The sequence below is a fragment of the Rhopilema esculentum genome, chromosome 4 (genome assembly GCF_057945365.1).
Source record: "Rhopilema esculentum isolate cy_ngs chromosome 4, ASM5794536v1, whole genome shotgun sequence".
In the NCBI taxonomy this organism is placed as follows: domain Eukaryota; kingdom Metazoa; phylum Cnidaria; class Scyphozoa; order Rhizostomeae; family Rhizostomatidae; genus Rhopilema; species Rhopilema esculentum.
In genome coordinates, this window is record NC_142818.1 from 3389148 (window position 1) to 3413331 (window position 24184).

The 24184-nt window shown below is 36.9% G+C and overlaps 1 protein-coding gene across 5 annotated transcripts; it reads left to right on the forward strand.

Moving 5' to 3' along the window:
- The first annotated feature begins 12 nt into the window (after positions 1-12).
- On the forward strand, positions 13-23816 carry LOC135691034 (uncharacterized). 5 transcript variants are annotated; one of them, XM_089116045.1, is made up of 8 exons: positions 13370-13699; positions 14480-14911; positions 15271-15324; positions 15909-16001; positions 16650-16793; positions 17231-17398; positions 22402-23070; positions 23700-23816. In XM_089116045.1, the coding sequence occupies exons 1-7, from the start codon at positions 13636-13638 to the stop codon at positions 23055-23057; spliced, it is 1611 nt and encodes a 536-aa protein (XP_088972171.1). In that variant the 5' UTR covers positions 13370-13635; the 3' UTR covers positions 23058-23070; positions 23700-23816. The 5 variants fall into 5 exon arrangements, with proteins under 5 accessions (XP_065064838.2, XP_065064837.2, XP_065064839.2 ...); XM_065208766.2 differs by lacking the exons at positions 13370-13699; positions 23700-23816 and adding an exon at positions 13-123 and having other exon boundaries at positions 22402-23576; XM_065208765.2 differs by lacking the exons at positions 13370-13699; positions 23700-23816 and adding an exon at positions 13173-13332 and having other exon boundaries at positions 22402-23576.
- Positions 23817-24184: the final 368 nt, after the last annotated feature.

Below are 24184 nucleotides of genomic sequence, written 5' to 3' on the forward strand. Positions count from 1 at the left end.
CTGATAGCCTCCTTAACACTTCGAAGTTTGAGCACGTGGCGGTATGAAATGGGGGCACGGGAAGGCTAAAACTCAAACCAAGAAGGCCGGGGCGCCTTGCCCCCAAGGAAAAACTTAAATATTGTAAGTAATATACTTTTATTTTGTAAAATATGGCTGTTTTTTCACTTATTTATCTTGGCTGACCCACCTGTATCTCAGCAGTCTTTGCATTGAACAAGAGGCAGTGACGTCGTAGAACTGGGGTGTAGGGGGCTGCCCTCTTGTCCTGAAAAAGTTAGGCAATTTTTTTTATGTCGCTAATGTTTTGCTTTTGCACTTTTCCTGGCGCTTCCCCCCTGTGTCTCTGACAAGAGCTGTGTTACAGCCTGTGTATAGCATGTGGTCCGCAATTTACAATGCGACATTCGTTTACACATTCGATTAGACATTCGCGTTCTCGTTTACACATTCGGAGGGTTTTGGTTTGGTGTAGCAAAATTATGCTTGTAATGCAATAACCAATTGCAAAAAAATTAAGCCACACTATTGAAATTTGTTTCAGTTGCAAAAAAATCCGAGGAAAGTCTCTCCGTTTTCAGAAAACATATTGGTTTTGACAGTGACCCACTTAGGCCCAAAAATAGACATTCGAGAAACTTGACGAACATTCGAAGCAAAAACTCTTTTTCTAAAGAAAAAACCCAATATAAAAAAAACTCAAAACAAAACATATAGCTATATTATTAAGCTATGCTTATTAAGCAGGGGCGGACTGGCCGGTTGGGCTACCGGGTGATCGCCCGGTGGGCCCTCCCACAATTATTGCAATTTTTCTTCATTTTACTCTTAATTCGCTTTGTATTGTTTGGTAGGGGCCCTCTTCTCTTGCCATTACAACTAGACTCTCTCGAGATAAGTAGATACAGAATAAATAAAAATATCACTCTGAGGTATCTAAGTACTGAAAAAGACATTTTCCAAAATTTGGGGCCCCACGTAAGCACACAGTATTCTGGGCTCAGGGCTCGCTGTTCCTAATGCAATAAGACGGTACTTAATGGGAGTTCCAAAATCGCAAAAAATTCTCTTCGGGCCGTCAGTTTCAATGTTTGCAAGGATATGACAGATTTTTGACTCAATTCCTCGAAAGGTAGATTACTTTATTGCCAACCAGATAGATTTGAGAATAAACATCAAAACAGCGGATGGCTCAGCCCCTCTCCTTGTTTGTTCTTCGGTCAGACAAGAATCGTGTAACGCATAGAAAGCTGGCACAAAAATTTTGCTCCATCACATGTCTACCATTGTAAACTGAACAAGAAAAGGAGACGAGATGCAACTGGAAGACTAAGATGCATCACAAGCTTTATACTCAAAGAAATGTAGACATAGTTTGACATCTAAACAAAGAATAGAATGACTCTCTACTTTTGAAGATATCTTACTGAGAATATTTAGTTACGGTCTTCTACAGATTATACAGGGTTTTTCATTGTTTCATTTAGAAATTTGCTTAAAGTTATGTGTGTCGGAAATGTTGCGCTTGTCGCTATAAGTTGAGATTATGATCTTGGTTTGTCAGTAGTTGTGAACGAATTATCATCAGGGACGTCATTTCATAGAATTACTTGAAAAGTTTAAGGAGATTGGTTTTACGCGAACACATTTCACTGGTCAAAAACTGTCATCTTTAGCCACAAATAAGGGTGCAAGGAAGAGAAAGCTAAAGCTGTAGCCTTTTCTACATGCTCATTTGAGAAGGGAATCTTCGCAGAACATTTTTAAGACATTGCTTCTTTTTGTTGTACTTCAAACCTTTTTCCAATTCCTTCTATTTTTCTTCAGTTTTGTTTTGTTTTGTTTCAGATCCGATTATACTAGAGTCAGCTGCTTTGATTCTGACTCTTCACATTTGCATTGCTTGCACCTTTTCTAACTCATTCCTCGTTGTTAGAATGTTGTTCTTCGTAGTCATGCATTGTTAAACGCTTAAAGTTTATTATAAAACCAACTCCAACTTCCTTCCCATTGTTATGTCAAAATCAAACCTCTTTGAACCATGGGGATTTTTTTGAAAGAAACCTAACAGGCATTGCCCAGGATCCTCCTTTAGTCAAAATTGATGTTTAGTTGTAAATATTTTAGATGCCTTTTCTGCCCAATCCCTATAATGTCATATTTCTAAACTTTTTCTTGAATTCGGCCAAAATTCCTAACCATGGTGATGACCTCTAGTAAACCCCGGAGCAATCTAAACATGCCAGCCCTGCCTATTCTACTGATGTTTCCATCTTGACTGCTGCTCAACCAATCAATTAACCTGGCTGCTCAACTAATGATCGGAAAAACTATCAACCCCCAATGTGCTTTGACTGGGAAATTACATATCAAGATTTATTTGAATAACTGAGACATTCCATTAGGCCCATGATTTGCTCTGTTGGATGATACTATTTCATTGCAGACTTTTATGTTTTAGGGGTTTAGCCATCCACCAATCAAAAGTTTAGTGGTAGAAACACTACAGCGACGCGTAATGCAGCCAGATTTTACCCTAGAAATTCATAAACTATAGAAAAAATAAATTCTCGATCACAACTTGCCGTTAAATCTTCTTTACTACATTCTTCTCCCATTTAAAAGTCATGTAGCTAGAAAACGATAACTTTTCCCCAACAATGGCATGATTTTCTCTTTCCTCTTAGCTTACATCACAATACCCAAATAATGGATTGTAGAACCCCCATGTTTATCTTTTACGCCAATGCCTACATCCCTGGTTTTTTCTTTCTTTATTTATTAAGAGTTCCTTGCAAAGATCACAAGTACAATTGAACGATGAAGATTCTGAGATTTTTCATGAATATTTGTAAAGTTGTTGAGTATTTTATTTCGTTTGGAACTGAGTCCCATATTTGGCTACATTTGTATGATACGGTATTAAATCCATTTCGTTTTTAATGTGGCTCCACTGTGATGAATCTGGCGTTCCTTAAGTTATGTGGTGTAAATTAAGGAAAACTAAAAGCAATATTCCAACAGCCTTTTAGGCCAGCCTTAAAAATGTTGCCACAAAAGATACCCGTAAAACTTAATCTGAAATTCGGGGCCCCTTTCTCGACGAATTTGCCCGGGCCCTAAATTTGGAGCCAGTCCGCCCCTGGTAAAAAGCACCACTGGTTGTCAATTGAGATCCCTCTTTCCATACTAGCAATCCTTTTGAATGTTGAAAAAAATCTGGAGCTCATCGTGAATTGCAGTTGACGCTTCTACCGAAACTTTAGGGGAAATGGACACAAGGCACAATTTTACCTAAAGAGGGCCTGGATTTTCGGATTTAGTTCAAACAAGAAATCTCATATCATTAACTTAGTTTGTTTATAGTCATTCATATCAAGGAATGTCATATTTAACCAACGGAGCAACCAACTTTCCTTGATCCTTTATTGATTTTAAGATCTGAAGGTTTCTGAATAACCTAAAGCGACACCCTGCAAACCCCCTCCCCCCCGGTCGCAACGCCCCTGATCCAAATATGCATATAAAAATTGAAAATAACAAGGAGAATTCCACAGTGAAGATTTAAATTCAAGCTTCCTCAAAATGCATGTATATTTTGCAAATCTTTCAAGCAAGCATGAATAACATTCAAGTAACATTTTAAAAACAAAACTATTTTGCGGTGAGAAGAATCAATAAGCGTAAAGTTACATCAACCAGTAAGTTATATCATCTTGAGTGCTTGACCAAGTAGAATGTAGTAAATAGCAAAGCTAAAAAAGAGGAAATCTGGTTATTTTTAAAATTCCGAGAAATAGCTACTGCTACATGGCCAAAAATGACGATGATTAATTTTTTGATCCATCTTATTACATTTATTTCAACAAAGATAATGGAATTGATTATTCCAGGCGCAAGCAGAAAGGAAATTATAACTCGTCGAAACGCATTATCGTAGAATTTTTCTGATGAAACCGTAGAGGGATCTCGTGCAAATGTAATTGTAATGACTCTTTAATCACCAGACTGGAGAAACTACATACACACTTCATTTTAAATCATCTATTAGAAATAGAAAAATACCCCCATGTATATTTTTTGTTAATGCTCAGATGCAAGTCCTTATGCAAAATTTTCATTGCCATTATTTACAGTGAACTAAAGCAAAGTTTTGAGAGTTAGTAAGGGCGATGATAGGCTTAAAAGAAACAATGATTTCCAGAGGCAAGCGTCTATTGGCTACTTTTTTATACTTCATGTGGCTTACTGAGAGTTTTTGCAGAACACAATCTTCTTCAAAAAAACAAAGAAAATTCCAGATAGAAATAAAGGCTTAAATCTCTCCTTCAAATGATTCTTTTCCTGTTTTCTAGATTCGGTAAAGACGCAAATACCTCTTGACAATACTCAGTACCGTAAATACTCTAAAAAGCACTCTTTTGAAATTTTGATGGTTTGGAGGGTGATTATTCAGGGGGGCACCTTTTCGAAGATGGGTGCTTTCTGTACTATTCGTCACTTCACTCAAATAGTTTTTCAACAAAAATAATTGTAAAGGATCAATTGAGAAGTAATTTCTATGTCCAAAATTTGTTTAAATCTTGCAAAATCTAAAAACAAAATACATTCACTTTAAATTTAAGTATGAAAATTCATATAGCCTAAGTGCAATACCTTATTTAGAATTTTAATAACCGGTTACAAGCATTTTTTCTATGCTGTTTTTATCAATTAGAAATTTTTGGGTGAGCGCTTTTTAGGGTGGGCGCTGTTCAAGCTTTTGTTTGTTTCAGGGGGGCGCGTAATGCGGTTTGTCTCCTCCCCACTATCAATGGAAAAAATGACCCATTAGTCTTAACCGAAAAAGTTGAAGCGCGTAGCAATTCTCTTATGAGCGCCTTCCATGGCTTACCAGAAATGTGCTTGGCTTCTAAATCAACTGGGGTATGATAACTTAGAAACACACAGATGCAACAAGGCGTATAAGAGATGCTCTTAAAAATAACAAAAACTGTTTATATCAAATAACTGGCATTTTTGATACCTTTCGCTTATATTGCTCTTTTCATTTTAGCAAATGCAATTGTTGCATTTCATTCTTGCATCTACCAGGGTTTCTCAAACGCTTGCACCAGCTGCATCTATAGCATTTATATCCGCTGCATTTCTGCTTCGATGCTTGCTTCTGGCATCCCTTCTTCGCCTTCGGCCAGGAATGGCATCCATTACTTCGTAAAAGCAAGAAAAACTCTTTAAAATGAGAATCACTATGGTAGAGCCAGAAAAGCTTTAAGAAGCCCTACTTAGATTCCACATTCAAGCGTGACCGTTTGATTTTATATCAAAGAGGCTTTGGGGTAGGAATAACCATCAAGTGGTTCGCAAAGAGTTGGATTGTAAAGTCGACCAGACTTTGGAATTGATAATAACATCATAAGACAGCACACAGCGAAATGAAGAAACGATAGCGAGAGTCATAAGTTCTTTTGGTTTGACATTCGATAGATATATTTGAAAGAGTTCAGTCAGACTTACTTGATGTTTTCTTCAATGGGTGTTTCAAAGACAACTGTTCCGGAGCGTTACGATAAAAGGTTCTGCTATTGCCACACTTAATAACAACATAGTCTCATATTCCAGATTCATTAATAAAAGTTGTTTGCCTTTAACTTTTTCTGCCACAGCTGCTGGATTTTGATTCTCACGATAAGTTCTGAAGTATAACTCAGTACTTTCCAGCTTTCGCCTATTGTGCTGTCAACCATAGTTTTTATGTGATTGTACATATGGTCAACTGTACGTAAGGTGCCTAAAGGTTTGTCATTGTTCTCAACCACCTTGTCAGTGGTGCCGTCCTTAAAAATTAGGACAGAGGTTTGCTTTAAAGGCAATCTGTCACGATGTTGATTGGTTATAAGAACAAAGGGATTTTTTTATTGTTTCCAGTCCCCCTTTAATTTATCGCATTTTAAAAAATATGGCGGAGTGCTGGAATCGTGTTTAGGCTATTGTTCCACCTATTGTTCTCGTTAACCAATCCACAATGAGACAGATTGCCTTTAAGCAGCTTCTGGAGGCTACAACCCATAACCACGTCCATGCCCACATCCAACACTGTAGAATCACCAACACAAAATTCGTCAAACCCAATATCAAAGAGACCTCTCTGAATTTTGACAAAGAGGTATGAATTTTATGAGCCCACTTACTTGACACCCCCACTGCTTGTGTATATTTAGGCAATAATTTCTATGTGGCAGTTGGTATCCACTTACTCATGCTTTCTTCGTCCATTTCATCCTCAATGTCATCTGCGTTTCTCAGGTCTTTAGAATCTTCATCGTAGTCTTCAACCTCGTTAGCTAATACTTGAAAAAGGTTCAAAGTCAAAACCATTGCACTTTTTAAAGATTCAAAAAATAAGAAAATTCAAAAGCAAACGGACAGCTGGTACTGAGCGATATACCTTGGGAACTGAAAGCTACGACTAGTATCGTGAGATAAAGTAGTGTCTTCATTGTTCGTCGAACTCAACCTATAACTTAAAAAAAAGACATTTCCATTGGTTAAATAGTCAACAGGGAAAACCTTTTAAGTGTAGACGAATTGAAACAATTTATGGCTAAAAATGTATTAAGACCCCACATATGGGTATATAAATAAAATAAATTTTCAGCAAAAAAAACGGGGGGAGACGCACGAAATTGGAACTAGGGGGGCAAAGAAGCAAGTATAATGACATAGGAGGACCCACCGGCTGGGTCCGAGGTTGAGGACGAAAATTTTTAAAATTGAGCCTTCTAGAAAGGCTGGAAATGCATCTCCCAGACTAAAATTTACTAAATTACTGTACCACTCAGAATAGACTATTCAGAAAAACACTGATTTTTAATTTTTAGGAAACTTTTGTGAGGGGAGGAGTCATGCTGGAACTCTAGTGACAGACGTTGGGGAAAAATATAAAGAATGACCATTGGTTCAGCGTGCATATCTATGTGAATAACAAGAAGCTGCTGAATTGATTTAGATAATTTTACTTCTTGAACAGAAATGCCCCACAGTGGCGCTGTGCCTGTCGTAACGTTTTATGAATGGTCTAATAGCACCAAGTCAATACGGGACGAGCGATCGGGTTAGGCCTAAGCCCTAATGTAGAAAACCCTTCTTTTTCCTAGCCTTTCTGGATCTGAGACTGATCACAGGCTATTTTGCCCGCTGACTTAACTATATAACTTTGCCCGCTGACGTAACTATATAACTGTATCAGTAAATGTAGTTTTGATTTTGGCAGGCATTCTCAGCTACTTCATGTATGAGATAGTTGTATTCGTTAACAATGCTGACAATTTATGTTCAGATTACCTTCTAGTATCAATTTTATTAGTCTTAAATATAATCATCGGAAACCTCATGAGCATGTAAGTATTAGTAACTTCCTTAAGAAGGAAGAGTTCATTTTTCCAAAAATTTGGGTTGTTGAGGCGCCAGTGCTTGAGCAACAGCCGTCTTCAGTGATATCGATGTCATAGAAGAGAAAAATCATCTTTTTGAGGTTTTCTTGATTTTCCTAAAGCATACGATACTGTTTACAATATAATCCGATAAAAATATAAAATATTATGGTGCTAATACATGATAAAGGAGAAAACAGAGATCAATTTGTCACTGGTGCCTTTCTGCTGTACCTCAAGAGAGCATTCTGGGGCCAATTCTATATTTTCTGTATCCCAACACTTTCTCGTAACGTTTGTTATAATAACATATTTTTGGTAAGTTATTGTATTGCTTTTGCCTACTATCATTTCAGTACCTGGCAAAATATCTTTTTATGAAAACGTTTTGTGTGAAAACATTTTTTTGAGGGGAGTTTATCAAGGGTGCTGACTCCATGTTACTACCAAAATTTTTGATAAATTTTGTTAATTTCTCCATCACTGGTGTTTCTGTTACAGTTACTTTTTGGACATGTAACTTGTGAGATAGAAACGGTTCTCTGGGGCAACATTTGGGAGGTTGTGGTACCCTGAGCCCCGGAAATTGGTTTTGCTGACCAGCATATTGTTACCAAAGTACATATGCAAACAATAATATGAGGTCAAACCTACTGTAGAAAGTGGGGGTGAAATCTTCAGATTGTTGGCTCCGCGGCTACAGGTGACAAGTGCATCATAAAGTTTGCCTTTCATGTTTACTTTAACGGTTAGAAAAAGCAAAATGTGATTGGCGACTAAAGGGGCAAATTTGTACCCGGGACGATTTTTGCTGGCAAATCCCTTACATTTGTCTTCGTGATTGGTGTTTAACGTATAATGGCATCTTCTATTTACATATGCTTCACCGTTGACCGCATATGTGAATTTAATATTAGTTAATTACGGGTCTGTCATAAAGTGATCGATGTCGTATAGGCAAAGTTGTACAAGTTTTTGGTGTATAGAACAGGCCGCTACTCCGAATCCGGATTGGATAGTCCAGTTAACCTCGCATCATACACGTCGGAGAGTTTTTTGACCATCGAATGTTGTAAGTTTGATTGATCACTGGATCGCTCACTTTTGGATAGGTCAGCGGATGCTCTGCTGCCAAAAGCGAAAGCTCGAGTCCGCTACGTGCCATCTAAAGGGGTCCATTAATAACTTTTGTGGATGATTTAGTAAATACAGTTAAGAAATAATGATATCAATTTGTACATAAGTACTTACAAGACCAGAAGTTCATCAAGCACCAAGCCAAAGCAATGTTTTCACGGGTCTATCGTTTCTGCCCGTACCCCGTACCTCTATATATTTATAGAAAAGACGAAAATTGCCCAAACAATGCATTCAATCTGCCATTTGAAACTGAACTTTGACATTATTTTGTCCAATGAATTGCATTTTTGCATTAATTGCATTAAATTCTGAATTTTCTATGGTAGCAATTACCAAGAAACAATCAAAAGAAAGCTCTCTTTTTTTGAATTATCCTCAATAGTTCTCAGGGACCGAGTCTGACACCGGTTTTTCAACCGGATTTACGTGTTTCGAAAATTACAAATGGCCAGGGGCGGGTCCAGTCCAATCCGATGAGAATTTTCATTAACTATTGTTGTTCTTGTTCGCAGTTTGATATTTCAAGTTTGTATCTATACGCATGGCAGAAGTAATGCGCTTCTGCAGTGCCCTTTTCCCCGTTCTTCATCCTTTGACTCTCTCAAGCTCTGGCTCCGAGGGTAGCAGTGCCCCTGCACGACGATCCTTCTTACAAATTCGTGGGCGATATTCATATTCTTATGAGGGCTATTAGAGTTATGTTTACACGGGATCGGATCTGCTTGGATCCAAGATTCGCGGATTTATGTTGGCATTTGAGAAAAAAAGTTGTCCAAATGTTGGGATTGGGATTAATTCAAATACTGACATTACGATCAGAGGCGGAAATTCATTCAGCTTTGGAGAGGGGGATCCTCCAAGAACAAACAAATTTGCCCCAAATTTGCCGAGAAATGACAAAAATTAACGACAATAGCACTCAAAACTGTGTTAATGACGTTAGCAAAAGCTAGGGGAGAAGCTTTTGCTCCCCAACACAACACCCTACTGTTTCTGCCTCTGATTACGATCCTTTAGATGACATATTCTATACTTGGGTTGAGTAGCCTGTGCCCCAGTCCACAAATGCTGCCACATAGATTTCATATTCAAAGCTTTAAAGCCCTCTATTGAAAAATCAATTGCAGCCAAACCAACAAATAGCGTCGTGCCTCTTAAACTGTACCTGTCGTACTGATTTTGAGCCACAGGAATGCATCAATTTGTTACACCAAACCGTGATACAGATCGATGTATACAGATAGTCCAGCATCAAGTTATCCTGCAAAGACTAGTTCTACCAATCTAGTTTTAGAAAAGAAGAGGAAAGGTCGTGGTGGACACAAAGTACGTTTAGAGAGAGCAATTTGAAAAAGAAGGACTTCCTTGGATGCTCAACCTCCCTATGTATTGTCGTTGAGGGTGTCCTTGAGGATGTAGAAAAATTAAAATCCTTAGAAATCAGTACCAAGGGTACCAAAACCCCCGAATTTGAAAGGGAGCCTAAGTAAAGGGTTGAAGAGATTTTCGTGCTAGCTACATGCGACACTGAAGCTATGATCATTATGCTGTTTCTCGTCCGTGGCGCGAACACCATGATATTTTGCCTGACATCTATGAAATAATTTGCTGGATTAAATTTTACTCTGAAGCGTCTTTGTAGAAAGACAGAAGGATGCTGGACAACTAAGGTACAAAATGAAGATACGACAACATGTTATCATATGTTTTTATCAAACGACAATAAATGAAGAAGTTTTAAGGATTGCCACCAGAATTAGAAAGAAAGTTTCAGCCGAAACATTTGGGCCTGTAAGGAGATGAAAGTGCCGATTCAGCTGAGAGATTTTAGCGCTCACACGGCCCACTAAAGGGACAAAAATTAGAGGATCAAGCAATTAATGACTTTGATTTTTTACCATAAGATTGAAGTGGGGAGTTTGAAGTATGAAGATACGCTGAGGAAAAAGGCCCGTTGTTAGCTAATATGCTCATAGGGATTTCCAAGCGTGGTAACTATAACAGGAAATGAGTAGAAACCAGTGGCGTACCCAAGTGGGGGAATAGGGGGGTCTGGACCCCCCACTTTTCTAAAATATGGTCCTCGAGATTTGTCCAAAAACGATGTAAAACTCATTGGGGGGGTGGTAGTATACTATTGCTTGTGTCAATAACAATTGTAAAATACTTTGCTATTTACCGTAGCTAAAATGATCAAATAATGGGGGAAAATTTAGCAACAAGGGCGTTGCGAGTGTTTGAAGGGCGTGGCCCCAAACAATTTCTGGGGGCCACGCCCCAGACCCCCCACTCCTGCAGCCCTGGGTACGCCACTGGTAGAAACAAGAGGAAAAAACCATCTGGCGGCGAGTACTTTAGGGAGGAGTGTAATCAATTTACTTCTGCTTCTTTGCAACTGGTTTTATACCCTTTTCGGAAACTGCCCTGGGGAAATAGGTGGTAATTTGATTGTTTGGCCGCAAACTAAAAGAAATCCCTACAATTCAAAAGTATCTACTTTTCTTGATTTAATCCCGTAGGTTTTCCCTACACACTTCTGAAAATCCCTAAAGTAGGTAGAACGAGGAAAGAGATTTCGTGAAATATTACCCTGCAAGTAATATAGCAGCAACGAAATGAGGAAAAGTAACAGTTCCATGGTTTTAAAGGATTGATGTAGCAAAATAAAAGTTGGCAGTGGAACAGATTCTTCCTGTTGTGGACTATATTTGCTAACACATATTTTTAGGCCTGTGTCAACGAGGGTATGATATGCACGAACTAGGCCTACGGCGCCTGATAATAAGGCAGGCAACACTCATATTGCAAGAAAAACAATGAAACAAACTGCCTGGTTTTAATATCATTATATTGCTGTGCTGATAATTGGCAAGCCCAAAGTATTCCATGCTTTGATAATGGAAAGGCTGGTGGACTTACATGCTATATTTCCATTGAAATATTCAAAATGAGTGTCTCTAGAACTTGTTGTTAGTAGAAGAAACACAAATGCTTCATTGTTGTTGCTCTTTAGAGACATGCAATGCAAGTTTGAGATACAACGAGGCATGAAATTAATGTTGTCTTAACCTTTTCAGTATTTACGTTATAATTGCTATTTTTGTTAATGATTTTTGTGAGATGAGAGTATTGAGATTGTTTCAGAGGAGAACTATCCATTTTCTGATTATAATCTGTTTTGATAAATTAAGAATAATGAATTTAAAAAAATGAGGTGTAGCATGAACATTGACTAGGGGCATTAATTTTTTTATTTGTAAAATTGCACTATTTGTACTTGTAAATACAATAATTCTAAGAAAGGAATTAGGGAAGGGTCATCAAAAGTGTATTTATCTTGTCAGAGCAAAAGTGTATTTATCTTATCTTTGTCTTGTCAGTGTATTTATTAGAGCAAAACAATTTGGAAATTTTATATATATACTGTTGTGAGAATAAAATCTAACTGTGCTGTGTTATCTAAAAAAACCTTCCTTCATTATCTGACAGTTTAATCATGTGAATAAAACTGCTTTTGAAATAGTAAATATTAATAAATTTAATGTCAGAGTTTAAAAGCAAGTTAACATTAAAAACAAGTTGAAATTTTAATTTCAGAATTTAAAAACATGTTTAGCACCTAAAGCCAAGGTTTCTTCAAAACATGTCTCAAGAAAGTTCTGAAAATTACTCTTTTGCAAATTTTTAAAAGTTTTCTGGGTATTTTCACAATAGCTGAAAATACTTTTCTCAAGGAAACTGATCTAACCTTAACTTAAATTGGGTACCTTGCTGTGGTGTCAAAAACCCTGTTTATATTTTTGCCCAAGTGCATGACCAACTCTCCAGAGCTGGCTTCGCCACTTGCCTCGTTTTGAAGACTGGTAGTTTCCGCTAAGACAACGATCGTTTCATGTTGTTTCCTTGTCGTTTGTACTAGTTTGTACTAGTTTCTGTTGTTTCCTGTCATAATAAACGCGTTTGCTCAGCATTTTAATTTGCTTGTTTTTCAACGTTCTCGTTTTTTTAACCAACTCAGTAACACATCGTGTATTTTCTCGGCATTATATCTTTTAATCCTATTAACATTTATTTGTCCCTTGAGCCATACCATTATGTTGCACAATTATGTATTTAGATTCTAACACAATTAGTTCAGTTCGTTTAATGAGAATGCTCGTGAAAGGTTCTCTGATTAGTTGTAAAAGGATATATTAGAATTTTGCAAGACCTTTCTTATTTCATATCGACAATGCAAACCTGCGGGGCACATTGATTTTGCCCTATTTAAACTGCAGTACTACTAGTAAAAACATTTCGTGGATACATATCTTGTTGTTCCGAGACTTTGTCGTTGTTCTTTCGTTTGATTCTGGAAATAAGTCCTTAGACCGCGGAGCATACCGTAAATCCTCGAATTGCCCCCCCCCCTTCGAAATGCCCCCTCGAAAAAGCCCCCCCCCCTCGAAAAAGCCCCCCCCCCCCCTCGAATAAGCCCCCACCCTAGAACTGCAAACGTGAATAATACAAACATATTAAATATTTGTAATCTTCAAGAGGGTCAAAGGGAGCAGAGGGGGTAGAATGGCCAGAAGGGACAGTGGGGGCAAATTGCACCAGGGCATGGCATGGAGGTCGACGGCAAATGCGGTTCATGGGAAATGACGTCATTATAAAGTGAGGCTAATTCTCGGAAAAAGAAATGAGTATGCGCAGGGCCAATCTTGGTTAAGATCTGTGCTAAGACCATTGCAAGGAAACGCTGGGATCAAGGCCAAGGGTATGACTTTTATCGGTTAACTTTTATTATTTCGGCTACATAATAAAAGTTGATACGTTGATTATTCCTCCAGAAAAATGTAAGAGTGATGGAATCGAAGGTTGCTTCCGTGATTCTAGGCTGTCGCGTAAGGTATTAGGTCGGGCATAAACAATCCGGTGTGGTGCTATGTTCTGCTTGATGTCATATTCTTGGGAGAGCGTTCCCTGACCCTAGGCGACTTGTGATTCGTTGAAACAGTCAAAAAACTCCTCGACATGTATGACACGAAGTTAATCCCGAACCGGATTCTTCCCTTTCGCCATGTTTCTCATCGAACATTTTATCCGCCTCTGCGCTGTTTTCCTGCCTGAAGGGCCTGTAGTTGGTAATAATTTTAAATGATTAGTTCTTGATTACTGGTCTATGTATTCATCAGTTCTTGATTACTGGAACATGTCGCAGAAAAATTTCAAACCTAACTCGATTTCGCTATTGAGATATGAATTTGTTTTGCATACATCATGCAATAAATAGGGCAAAAATCAATTTGTCCTGCAGTTTTGCATTGTCGATATGAAATAAGAAAGGATTTGCAAAATTTCAATATATCCATTTCAGTGGAACGAGTATAATGAATTCTTTTAACAAAACAGAAGCTGAACTGAGATTTTGTGAAGTTGAAAGTTTTGTATCGTTTTTTGGCACACCAAAAAATAACTTCAGTTGGTTATTAGGAGGACAGGGAATTCAAATAGCATCCTTCAGAATTAATTATTTCTTTCAGCAAGCTAAACTCAGCCGACACCTTATAAGGCTTTCTGTGCTTTTTTGCCAAGTTGATGACTAAGCTACAAGTCGAAGGGGGGGGGGGCACTCAGCACATAGACATACGGGGGTCAGTCCGATATTTTTGGGTCAAATGCATACCCAAAGTGATATTTTTGTGTTAAATCTTTATCAGAAATGATGTTTTTGGGTCCTGCAAAAGCAATAGATACAATTCTGATATTTCTAGGCATCAAATTTAGAAACACTGATATTTTTGGGTTTTTGTCAGATTTCCATACCTGAATCATTATGAAAACCCATTACCTATAAGTGAAGAGTAAATACTCCTTGTAAACACTAATAGCACAACACTTTAATTTAAATGTGTTTTTCTTAGATATGATGGCATCTAAACAAAAAGAATGGGATGTCATGATTTCTTATGAATGGAAAAGTGGAGAGGATTATGCAAAAAGACTTAATGAATATCTGAAGAGAGCTGGTTATACAGTTTGGATAGATAAAGAGCAAATGCTTGGTGACATGCTAACAGGGATGGCTAAAGCAGTTTCATACTCTAATATAATAATCTTATTGATATCAGAGGGTTATTCTAAATCCCACAATTGCAAATCAGAATACCACCATTCACATACTATGAAAAAAATTATTATTCCAGTGAAAGTGGAAAATTATCACCCTCCAGGTGATTCTGCACTTGGTATCTTGATTAGTGGAAAAATCTACTACAAGCTCTTTGAAGATTTTGAAGCTAATGCAAAAAAAATTCTTCAAGAGATTAGACTGGCCAAAGAAAACTTAGATAAAGGTATTTTTTTTATTCACTCATTTGTCTTTTTGCTTTTTTTCATGAAGCAGTGATTTTGATTGTCTATCTTTTATTTATTCTCAAGGAAGAATATTTTTGTGTCAAGATTGTTAGAAGCTATAATAATTTGGTGGTAATTTCAAAGTGGTAAAGTGGTGGTAAAGTCAAACAAGTAAAACCGGTTTATACAAAGGGGGATTTTAGTGATTCTAAAAACATATTCTAATGACGTCATGATTCGAAACTCTATAACAAACAGTTGTATTTGGGGCAAACTTTACATAAAAATTGTATGGATTTTATTCAAACTTTTCTTTGATTTTCTTATTATTTAGCTAATTGAATGATTGTTTTTGCAGATAATATGAAGAGTAAAAAGGAAGATGAGTTAGCCCCTGAAATGAAGGAACCAGGTATAGATCAGTTCGTAAAATAACAATTCGTAGAGTATGTAAGAATGTTCAAGAGGCTAATAAGAAAATGGCAAGCATCGGGACCTAACAAATGGGGCTTTGAATGATAGACCTGCAACTATGTTAAAAGTAAACAGGAAAAATTAAATGTTTGAAGAGGATGTAAGAGTAGCAAAGTTTGTTGTGCCCTTTATTTTATGGGTTTATTTATAGGCAGTATGGGATATAAGTTTATTAACTGAACTGGTTACCATCAAAGTCACCCAGTTTTGCTGGGAATCTCCAGTTTTTATCATTGCCTTACTTGTCATTTGGTAATCCATCAGAGTCTCACTTGAAATTTCTATGAATATTCCACTTCTAATTGTTTTTGAGTGTGTAATATCAAGTGTCAGCCTTTGCCTTTAAACATTAAAATCCCCCACCATGCTTGGAGGATTATTAAAAAAAACAGTTGAGCTTATAATGGTAGCAAAGCTACTAGACTTAAAGAATTTAATTTTTCCATTTTTAATTTTACTTTGTACATTAGAATCTAATTGGATTAGTGGCATTCTCCATTAATATTTTCACTACATATCTAGTTGTTGAAATGCCAAATGCTACAAAAGACAAAGAACAACTTTGCGGTACAGATGAAGTTTCAGATCAAAAACCACCAAAGCAGGAAAAGCAAGGTTAATATTTACATTGCTTTTTCTGGTTGATCGTTTCAACAAAAAATATTGACTGCAGGCTGTCAAGTCATTTATCTGAAAAAATAAACCAGAACAACCTGTAAGCAGAACAGAGCAAAACCTAGAATAATATGGGTTTATTTGAATTCATTGGTGTAGTGGATTGCTGTAGTGGGACTTAATATTGTTTGTAATGTACAGGTGGACCCATCCCAGTTTTTAATTAATCTTTTGAATTTGATCAGATTTTCTGCAGATTTTATTTCCTGTGGTAAGCAATTCCAAATTATATTGATCTTGTTATTTCTCTATTGAGAAAGTACTGCTTGAATGGAGCCTACAATGCAAGAAATTTTTCCTGATGGCAGTTGCAACCCTCCCATACCCCTAGAGCAGTACAGCATCATATTTTTATATAGTGCTATGAACATGCGACTGAGGTTATGCTTCATAGATAAAAACAGTTGAGCAGACTCATTATTTTGAGCAACTTTTTTAGATTTTGTTTGGTCGGATCATGTACAGCAGATTTAGAGTCATCAAGTTGACTTACTCCTATGCCTATGTTTGAATCATTACAATCTAATGGTTTATTCCCCATGGTTTGATTCATCTAGATCTAAAAGATCTAAATTCTTTACAATATAGGTGTCATATATAACTTCAATTTCTATGGTTCATCAGTACAAGTTGGTGATAATAACAGAATGGATGTTGTCGCTGATGCTAACACAACAAGCAGAGCTTTTAATGACACATCTTTCAAGGAGAAAATAAAAGTAGCAACCCATGGTAAGTAGTAATTAGTACGATGGTAGCAGAGATTTCAGGTGCCAGAGTTAAGTCACTCAACAAAGGAAGCAATGTTGAAGGACTTCCAACAAGACTCTTCATCATGAATAAATACAAAGTTCAGTATTCTCTAGGTACACAATTTCCTTCAGAGGGCATTACGCATATTCCACGAGCTTGCAGTGGGCGCGGTCACAAAATTGTCCCAAATCCAAAACCCAGTCGGTATCCGCCACTGCTTGCTAAATCGCCGAGTTATATTAAATTTCCATACATTTATTTTTTAAAGGGGAGATTCTTGATTAATCCAGGGATTGTTTAGCATTTAAAGACAGAGGGTTTTTAAGACCCTTATGCAAGTTTTTTTAGGCTAGTAATTAAATTAATGTGCCCGTATCATTTCTTGTGGTGGGAGCAGTAATGTAATTTTTTTATAGATTTTCCACTCATGTCATCAATTGATAAACTTCAAACTCAACAAAAGACTGAAGTTACTGCACCAAACATTCCAGCACAAGAGACAACAATTGTTGATGGCATGCAAAGTCTTGGGATTTCAAAAAAAGTGGATGAAGCCCTTACACCTGATGAAGCATTAGCTATAGGTAAGAAAACTGCATTCTTTTCGGGTCAATAAAACAACAAGGGCATACAGGAATGGAAGCGGAATAAAATGAAAAAGAGAGAAAATAAAGGCTTAAATAGGGAAATGAAGAGAAGGGAGGAAAATAAAGTAAAATATTTTCTTCTACAATAAGCTGAAAACAGGAAGCTATAGCTAGTTAATAAAAAACTAAATTTAACCTATTCCAACATTTACTCTTGTCCCATTTGATTTTGATTGGCGATTTGAATTTCTTGTGACCAACAATTATGTGCAACTTTTCCCTACTTTGCGCTACTGAGAACATAGCTTGATTGCTCGCCTTGAGTTTTCTGAATGTTCATTTTCCAGCTATTTTGCATTGCAATTAATATTACCTATAAATTTTACCTTTTGTTGAAAAACGAGTTTGAATTTGAATGAAAAGAAGAAGGAGAAAGGAAAATAGGAGGACACATGATATAAATAAATATGCGGAAGGGGATGAAAAATATGAAAATATTTAACTAAAATAGTAAGTGGCTTTGAAAAAAGCAAACATTTAGTAAACTAAAGCTTTTCGTCTGACACTCTTCAGAGTTTAAAACGTCAGAACATAGATCGAAAACTCTACGCTAAGAAATATATATACCCAGTTGTGGATCGAAATAGGCCAATCAGAAACACGAGCACATGACTGTAAAGGTTGACCAATCAGTGCCGCTTGCCTATTAGAATGTTACCAATGGAGTCCTAAGGTGAAAACGAACTCCTTTTGTCTACACAGTAGCGGTTTTTTCGTGCTTATGTAGATAGATTCTAAAACTGCTCGGTGGAACGACGATCGGGCTTTACCAATAATCCGAAACATGTCGCCATTATAGTTTTTTGCACAATCTGGGTTTTCTAGCAAATGCTGCCCGATAGCAGAATCGCAGGTTTTATTAGTAATTTTGGATTTGCAAGACCGAGGTGGCTGTTCTCTTTGGGGATGTGTTTTGTTTCTAATATTAGATGGAACGTGTTGTTTTATCCTATCCTCCAAACTTTGGGTGGTGCGTCCTACGTAGCCAGAATCACACTGGCACGTAAATTCATAAACAACAGAACTTTTTTTGTGGCAGGAATGCAGTCCTTTTGAATGGACGGAAGGGCCTTTTTGTACTGTAAACAACACGTGGGTTAACCGCGAAGAAACAATTAGTTATGGCCTGTTTTATTTGGCTTTCAAAACGTAGGGAGCTGTTACCGATCCAGGGTAGTTTTAGATAGACCGGGCACTTTTGAGGAAGACAAATTTTACGTCAGCCGAGAAATTTCCTATCTTCTCCTTAAGGTACTTTACCACTCCAAAAAGGCAATTTTTGGGAGAATTTCACAAATCGAGATTTCATTGCAAAAATGTTCGATCGGTATTCATCTTTCAGTGTACGAGAGGTTTTTGCTATATCTCTACCCGTTTTATTATTAGAGAGGATAAAGTGCGTCATGGTATGACTTTCAGTTGGTTTTTATTGCAAATGTTGGATAAAAGCTCAAGAAAAAAGTCCGTCCCATTCGTGTCAACTTCGTCGGTTTCAGGCAACCTATATATTGATGAAAAGCTAATTTCTCCTCTGTTCGACATCGTGGTAAATTTAGGATTGTTTTTCGCTTTTTCTTTTGTTTTTAACTGATTTTCATTGGCCAAATGTTCGGGATCTGGATTGTTCTAGTCTGCCATTTTGACGTTGGTGTGATTTGATTGGTTCACTTTGAACAACAAGCTCTCCCATTGGTCAGGCTGCCTATACTGATCAGCTGACAAGAGTGTTCCGCCATATTTTGTTTTGATAGCCACCAAAGTGAAATTGGAAAAGTTGTAAAATTTAGAAGTCGCAAGCCATCTTTGGGTCGAAGAAAAACTAGAAATTTGCGGACCAAAGTTGCTACGGTTATAAAGGGACATGATAAAGCTTCACAAGACGTTAGCACTGTTATAGGCGTGCGAAGTCAATGTGATGTTTCGATTAGGCCTTCCTCATCGCGAAGCGAAGATGAACATTTTTGGAATTGATCTCGATATATCAGCTGCAAAGGACACTTCTAAGAGGGATACTGATTGCTATTTAGTTATTCAAAAGTTGGTTTTAATCCAGCTTTTCAGTCACATTTTAGACATTGGGGTTTTATTTGACGGATCAAGGATGATAAGAGGTCACTCCTCTCATAATGGCCTGACTGCAGTGATAGATTTGGAAACTGGCCTACTTATTGATTTTGAGGTCTTATCAAATTTTTGCATAAAATACAAGATTGCAGAAGATGAAGATCAAACCGAGGAGTGAGGAGAAAAGCATACAAGAAATTGATAAAAAAAACTACAAGGGAACTGCAAATGCAATGGAGGAAGATGTGCCACTCTTGAGGAAATTCTTGAGAAAATTTTTGCAATTCTTTTTCATTTAGCCTCTTCAGATGCCAATCCCAAGCATACACATTGTCCCCCAGGTGCTACTACTGGAGTTTCTGGCAGAGAGACCTTGCAAAAAGCAACAGCCCTGGTAGTCACAAGGCTCATGATACATTGTCACCAGATGTGGCAAAGAAACTTGTACCAATTTTTTAACAGCTTTCGGATTAGGATTTTTTGAAAATATGTTCTTGTGATTTGACGCAAGACAGAAATGAATCCTTCAACAGTGTTGAGAATTTGCCCCAAAGCTATTTATGATGGAAGACATACCCTGCAAACAGCTGTCTCAATGGCTGCTTGCCAATTTTCAAAGGGAGCAACATTTAAAACAGTTCTTTGCAAATGTTTAGGTACTAAAGCTGGAGAACACATTAGAAAAGCATTTACAATAAAATCTGTCCAGAGGCTAAAAATTTCAAGAAAATCTTCCTTTGAGATAGCAAAGTAAAGAAGAAAAAGACTGAATAACAAGGGTACTGCCAAAGAGGTTCAGCAGAAAAAGCAAAAAGGGGAAACATATGCTGAGTGTGACTTCGAATGAACTATAGCAACTTTTCATTAACGTTCATGTTTGAATTTTCTTTTTTGCTGCTATAATGATATTTATTTGATTTAGTAAAACCAACAAGAAGCTTCAACACAAACTAAAATACCTCAAAATTATAAAAATCATGGATAGTAATGAACTTTTGACAACATTCACTAGTTTTGCATTGTTTTTTGCATTCAGACTTTTTAAAAGTCATTTTGTCGCAATCTGTTTTCTGCGTCACTGCCCGACTAGGTCACTGCCTCATTTCATGATAATTTAATCTATATAGTAAAGCTGTATATCAATTTGCTCACTATAAACTGAATAATGCAATAAAGATGTCTGTTTTGATGTATATTTAAAATGAACTTTCAAAACATGGTCTATAAGAATAATGTCATGATGAAATTTTGAGACGGCTGAGTTTAAGTTGCTTTCAAACCAATTAAATGTCAGAAAATCAGAAAAAAAATGACATTGTTGCACTAACCAGCTAATAAGGAATGTGTCAATATGAGTTTTATGTGAACCAAAAGTTCTTGAGCAAAATGAGGCATAGCCTAACAGAAAGAATAAAATTTCTATTGTTTGTAGGTTTCCATGGTAACGATGAGCAACACCCAAAAACCAATACCAAATTTGAATTCCCAATGCAAAACTACATATGTTTGTAAATTTGTGAGTCAATAGCTTGCAAAACAACAAAGTTCACATCTCTGAGTGGTAGAGTACCATGTAAACTGAAATAACATGTTCTGGATAGCCGTTCTCCAGAAAAATCTTAGTTAGTTTTTCAAGTTCCGAGTCGAGTTTAGACTTGGAACAAATCATCAGTGCCCTATGTGTGAGCGTTTTGATGAGGCTTATTTTTCTTTGTTTTGGGCAAAACGAACTCCATCGAGTGTATAACCCCGAAAATGTGGGTTTACGGTATACACTGGTGAGAAATCCAGTGTCAGATTTTTCAACCAAAACATCCAGAAATGGCAAGGAGTTATTTTCTTCCTTTTCAAATGTAAAATGTAGGGCTGTGTGAAGACCATTAAGGCGTTTTAGGAAAATATCACACTCAGCCTCTGTTTTGAAAATAGTATATGTGTCATCCACATACCGAAAATAGACACCTGGCTTTTGGTCGCAGTCAAACAAACGCTCTTCATGAAAGCCAACAAAGATTTTGGCCAAGGCAGGTCCCAGAGGGCTACCCATAGCGACACCATCCTTTTGTTGGTACATTTCATTGTTAAAGCTGAATTCAACTGAACGTGTTGCAGTTTCCATCAGTTCAATGAATTATTGGTAAATAATTCGGTTTCGGATTATTGGTAAAGCCCGATCGTCGTTCCACCTAGCAGTTTTAGAATCTATCTACATAAGCACGAAAAAAACCGCCACTGTGTAGACAAAAGGAGTTCGTTTTCACCTTAGGACTCCATTGGTAACATTCTAATAGGCAAGCGGCACTGATTGGTCAACCTTTACAGTCATGTGCTCGTGTTTCTGATTGGCCTATTTCGATCCACAACTGGGTATATATATTTCTTAGCGTAGAGTTTTCGATCTATGTTCTGACGTTTTAAACTCTGAAGAGTGTCAGACGAAAAGCTTTAGTTTACTAAATGTTTGCTTTTTTCAAAGCCATTTACAAGTTTTGTACCACCAAAAGATTGTTTAAAATAGTAAGCATAGGCAGAAAGGAAGGAAAAAGAGTTGTTTGCCAAGAATGAATATTGGGTATCAGTATGACTGATAATTATGATTGGTGATACCTGTTCATTAGGCCCTTTGGAAAGCATTTATTGATCCAGTGTCCCATTTAACATCCACATGCTAAGGTAGAGACCCTTGAGTGCTAAAAGGCTTTTTTATGTTCATAAAATAGATAAATGACATATCCCAGCATGCTAAAATATAGTAATATTTTATTTGTATTTGCAGGAACCTGGCAGTTTTCCTTGTCAGATATTAAATTTGACATTATTCATAAGCTATCCTCAAAACGTTTTAATTAGAAAAAGCTTTCTTTCATTTATTGTAGGCTTGTCGCGTAAAATAATTGACTTTGAGGAAGACTTTCGTGAAGAATTGGCCGGAAGATTATCTTCAGAATCAACAGTGACTGGAAACTGGGCAAAAGCTGCACACCTCTTGCAAATTAACCACATTGTTATTGATAAAATGAGAGACAAGGGTGTGGCACATAGATTGCTTTTCCTGAAGCTCAGAGACGACAGGCCACACTTGAAAATTTATGAAATCAAACATATTTTAGAGGAAAAGATGAAAAGAAAACCACGACGAGATGTTTTTTATAAATATGCAAAAAAAGAAGGACTACCTTCACTAGATCGTGAGATCGGAAGCCTGAGTAAAGAAGAGTTTGAAGCCATTTTAGAAAATATTGCCGATGAACTAATTGCTGATAATATTCGAGGTAGCTGGAGAGATCTTGGCGGCCATCTTTCGTTTCGACCAAATGTTCTTGATGAAATAGGGGAAGCAGGAAAACCCAGCAACGCTACATCTTCAGCTCGCATGTTTATAAACTACTTGTGTTCAATAAACTTAGAGGTGAAAAAGCTGGTAGACGTTCTTGAAAAAGTGCGTAGAAATGACATAAAGGAGCTCATTACAAAGCGTCTTCAACAGGATGACTGCTGGATTGAAAGCTGTGCAAGTATAAAGGACCAATAGGCACAAGAACAAAGTGGGTAACTAGCATGGTTTTTGCTTCAGTTTATATGATAAGGAAAAGGAGTAATGATGACTTTAAGAAAGACATTTGCAGTTACATTTAAGAGACATTTAAGAAAGACAGAAATTTGTAGCAATTTTATCTCTGTCATTTTTAGTAAAATTCTTAGCCATGATAATTAAGGAATTCATATCACGTTGCCATTTATAAGCAACCCAGTAACTATACTCTCAGCAAATAATTTATGTGAGGTATTTTTAGAATATTAGAATATTGAGAAGTCAGCATATTATGTTCCAAATTGACAGTGATAATGATTGTTTTGCATGGTAGATAGACTTTAGAACCAAGACCAAATTACATCTATTGATTCAGTAAGAACCTGTTCTTATTTGCTCATCTAATTTGTAACAAATTCAACCATGGTTTTCAAGATCTAAATCTTTACATTTAATAGTGCTCTTTCAGTTTTTGTGGTCCAAATTCAAAAATTGTAAAATAAAATTTTATGATGCAAACGTTTTTAGTATCATCTCTGTCACACACACTTTTAAAGGAGAACTGACACACAAAAATAACTTTGGCATATTTGATGCAGAATGTGTCGCTGACTTCAAATCTGCTAAAAATTTTCTTCTTAGATTCACTGTTTTCTGATATTTGCACTTTTATCCATCAATTATGTCACAGCCTGGACTCAGGAATTTCCCGAAGCGGAAACAAGATTATCGCCAGAAGCTGTTGAAATTCTCGGTTGATGTCACAAGTAACAATTCTTGAAAGAGCTCTGTTGCTTTGTTTATGTATTTCCATTCCAGAAGCTTAAAGCAAAATTTCACTTTTCCGCGTGTTCTACGTGTTTCGCGTTTTCTCCGTTTTCGACCTGGCCTTTGTCCACAGCATTTTTTCAAAGGTTTCACATTCAAATTTTTTTATAGAGAAACACATATGTGGTGAGAACATGTCACTTGTGACGTCAAAGATGATTGCCCACTTGTGATGATTTTCACCTCAAGTCTCAAGTTGTCGGCACAATTGTCGTTTCTCAACTTAAAACGCCTATATTTCAAAAACGGTTACTGTGATTTAAAAAAAAATTTTTGATCCCGGAATTTGCTTGACACAA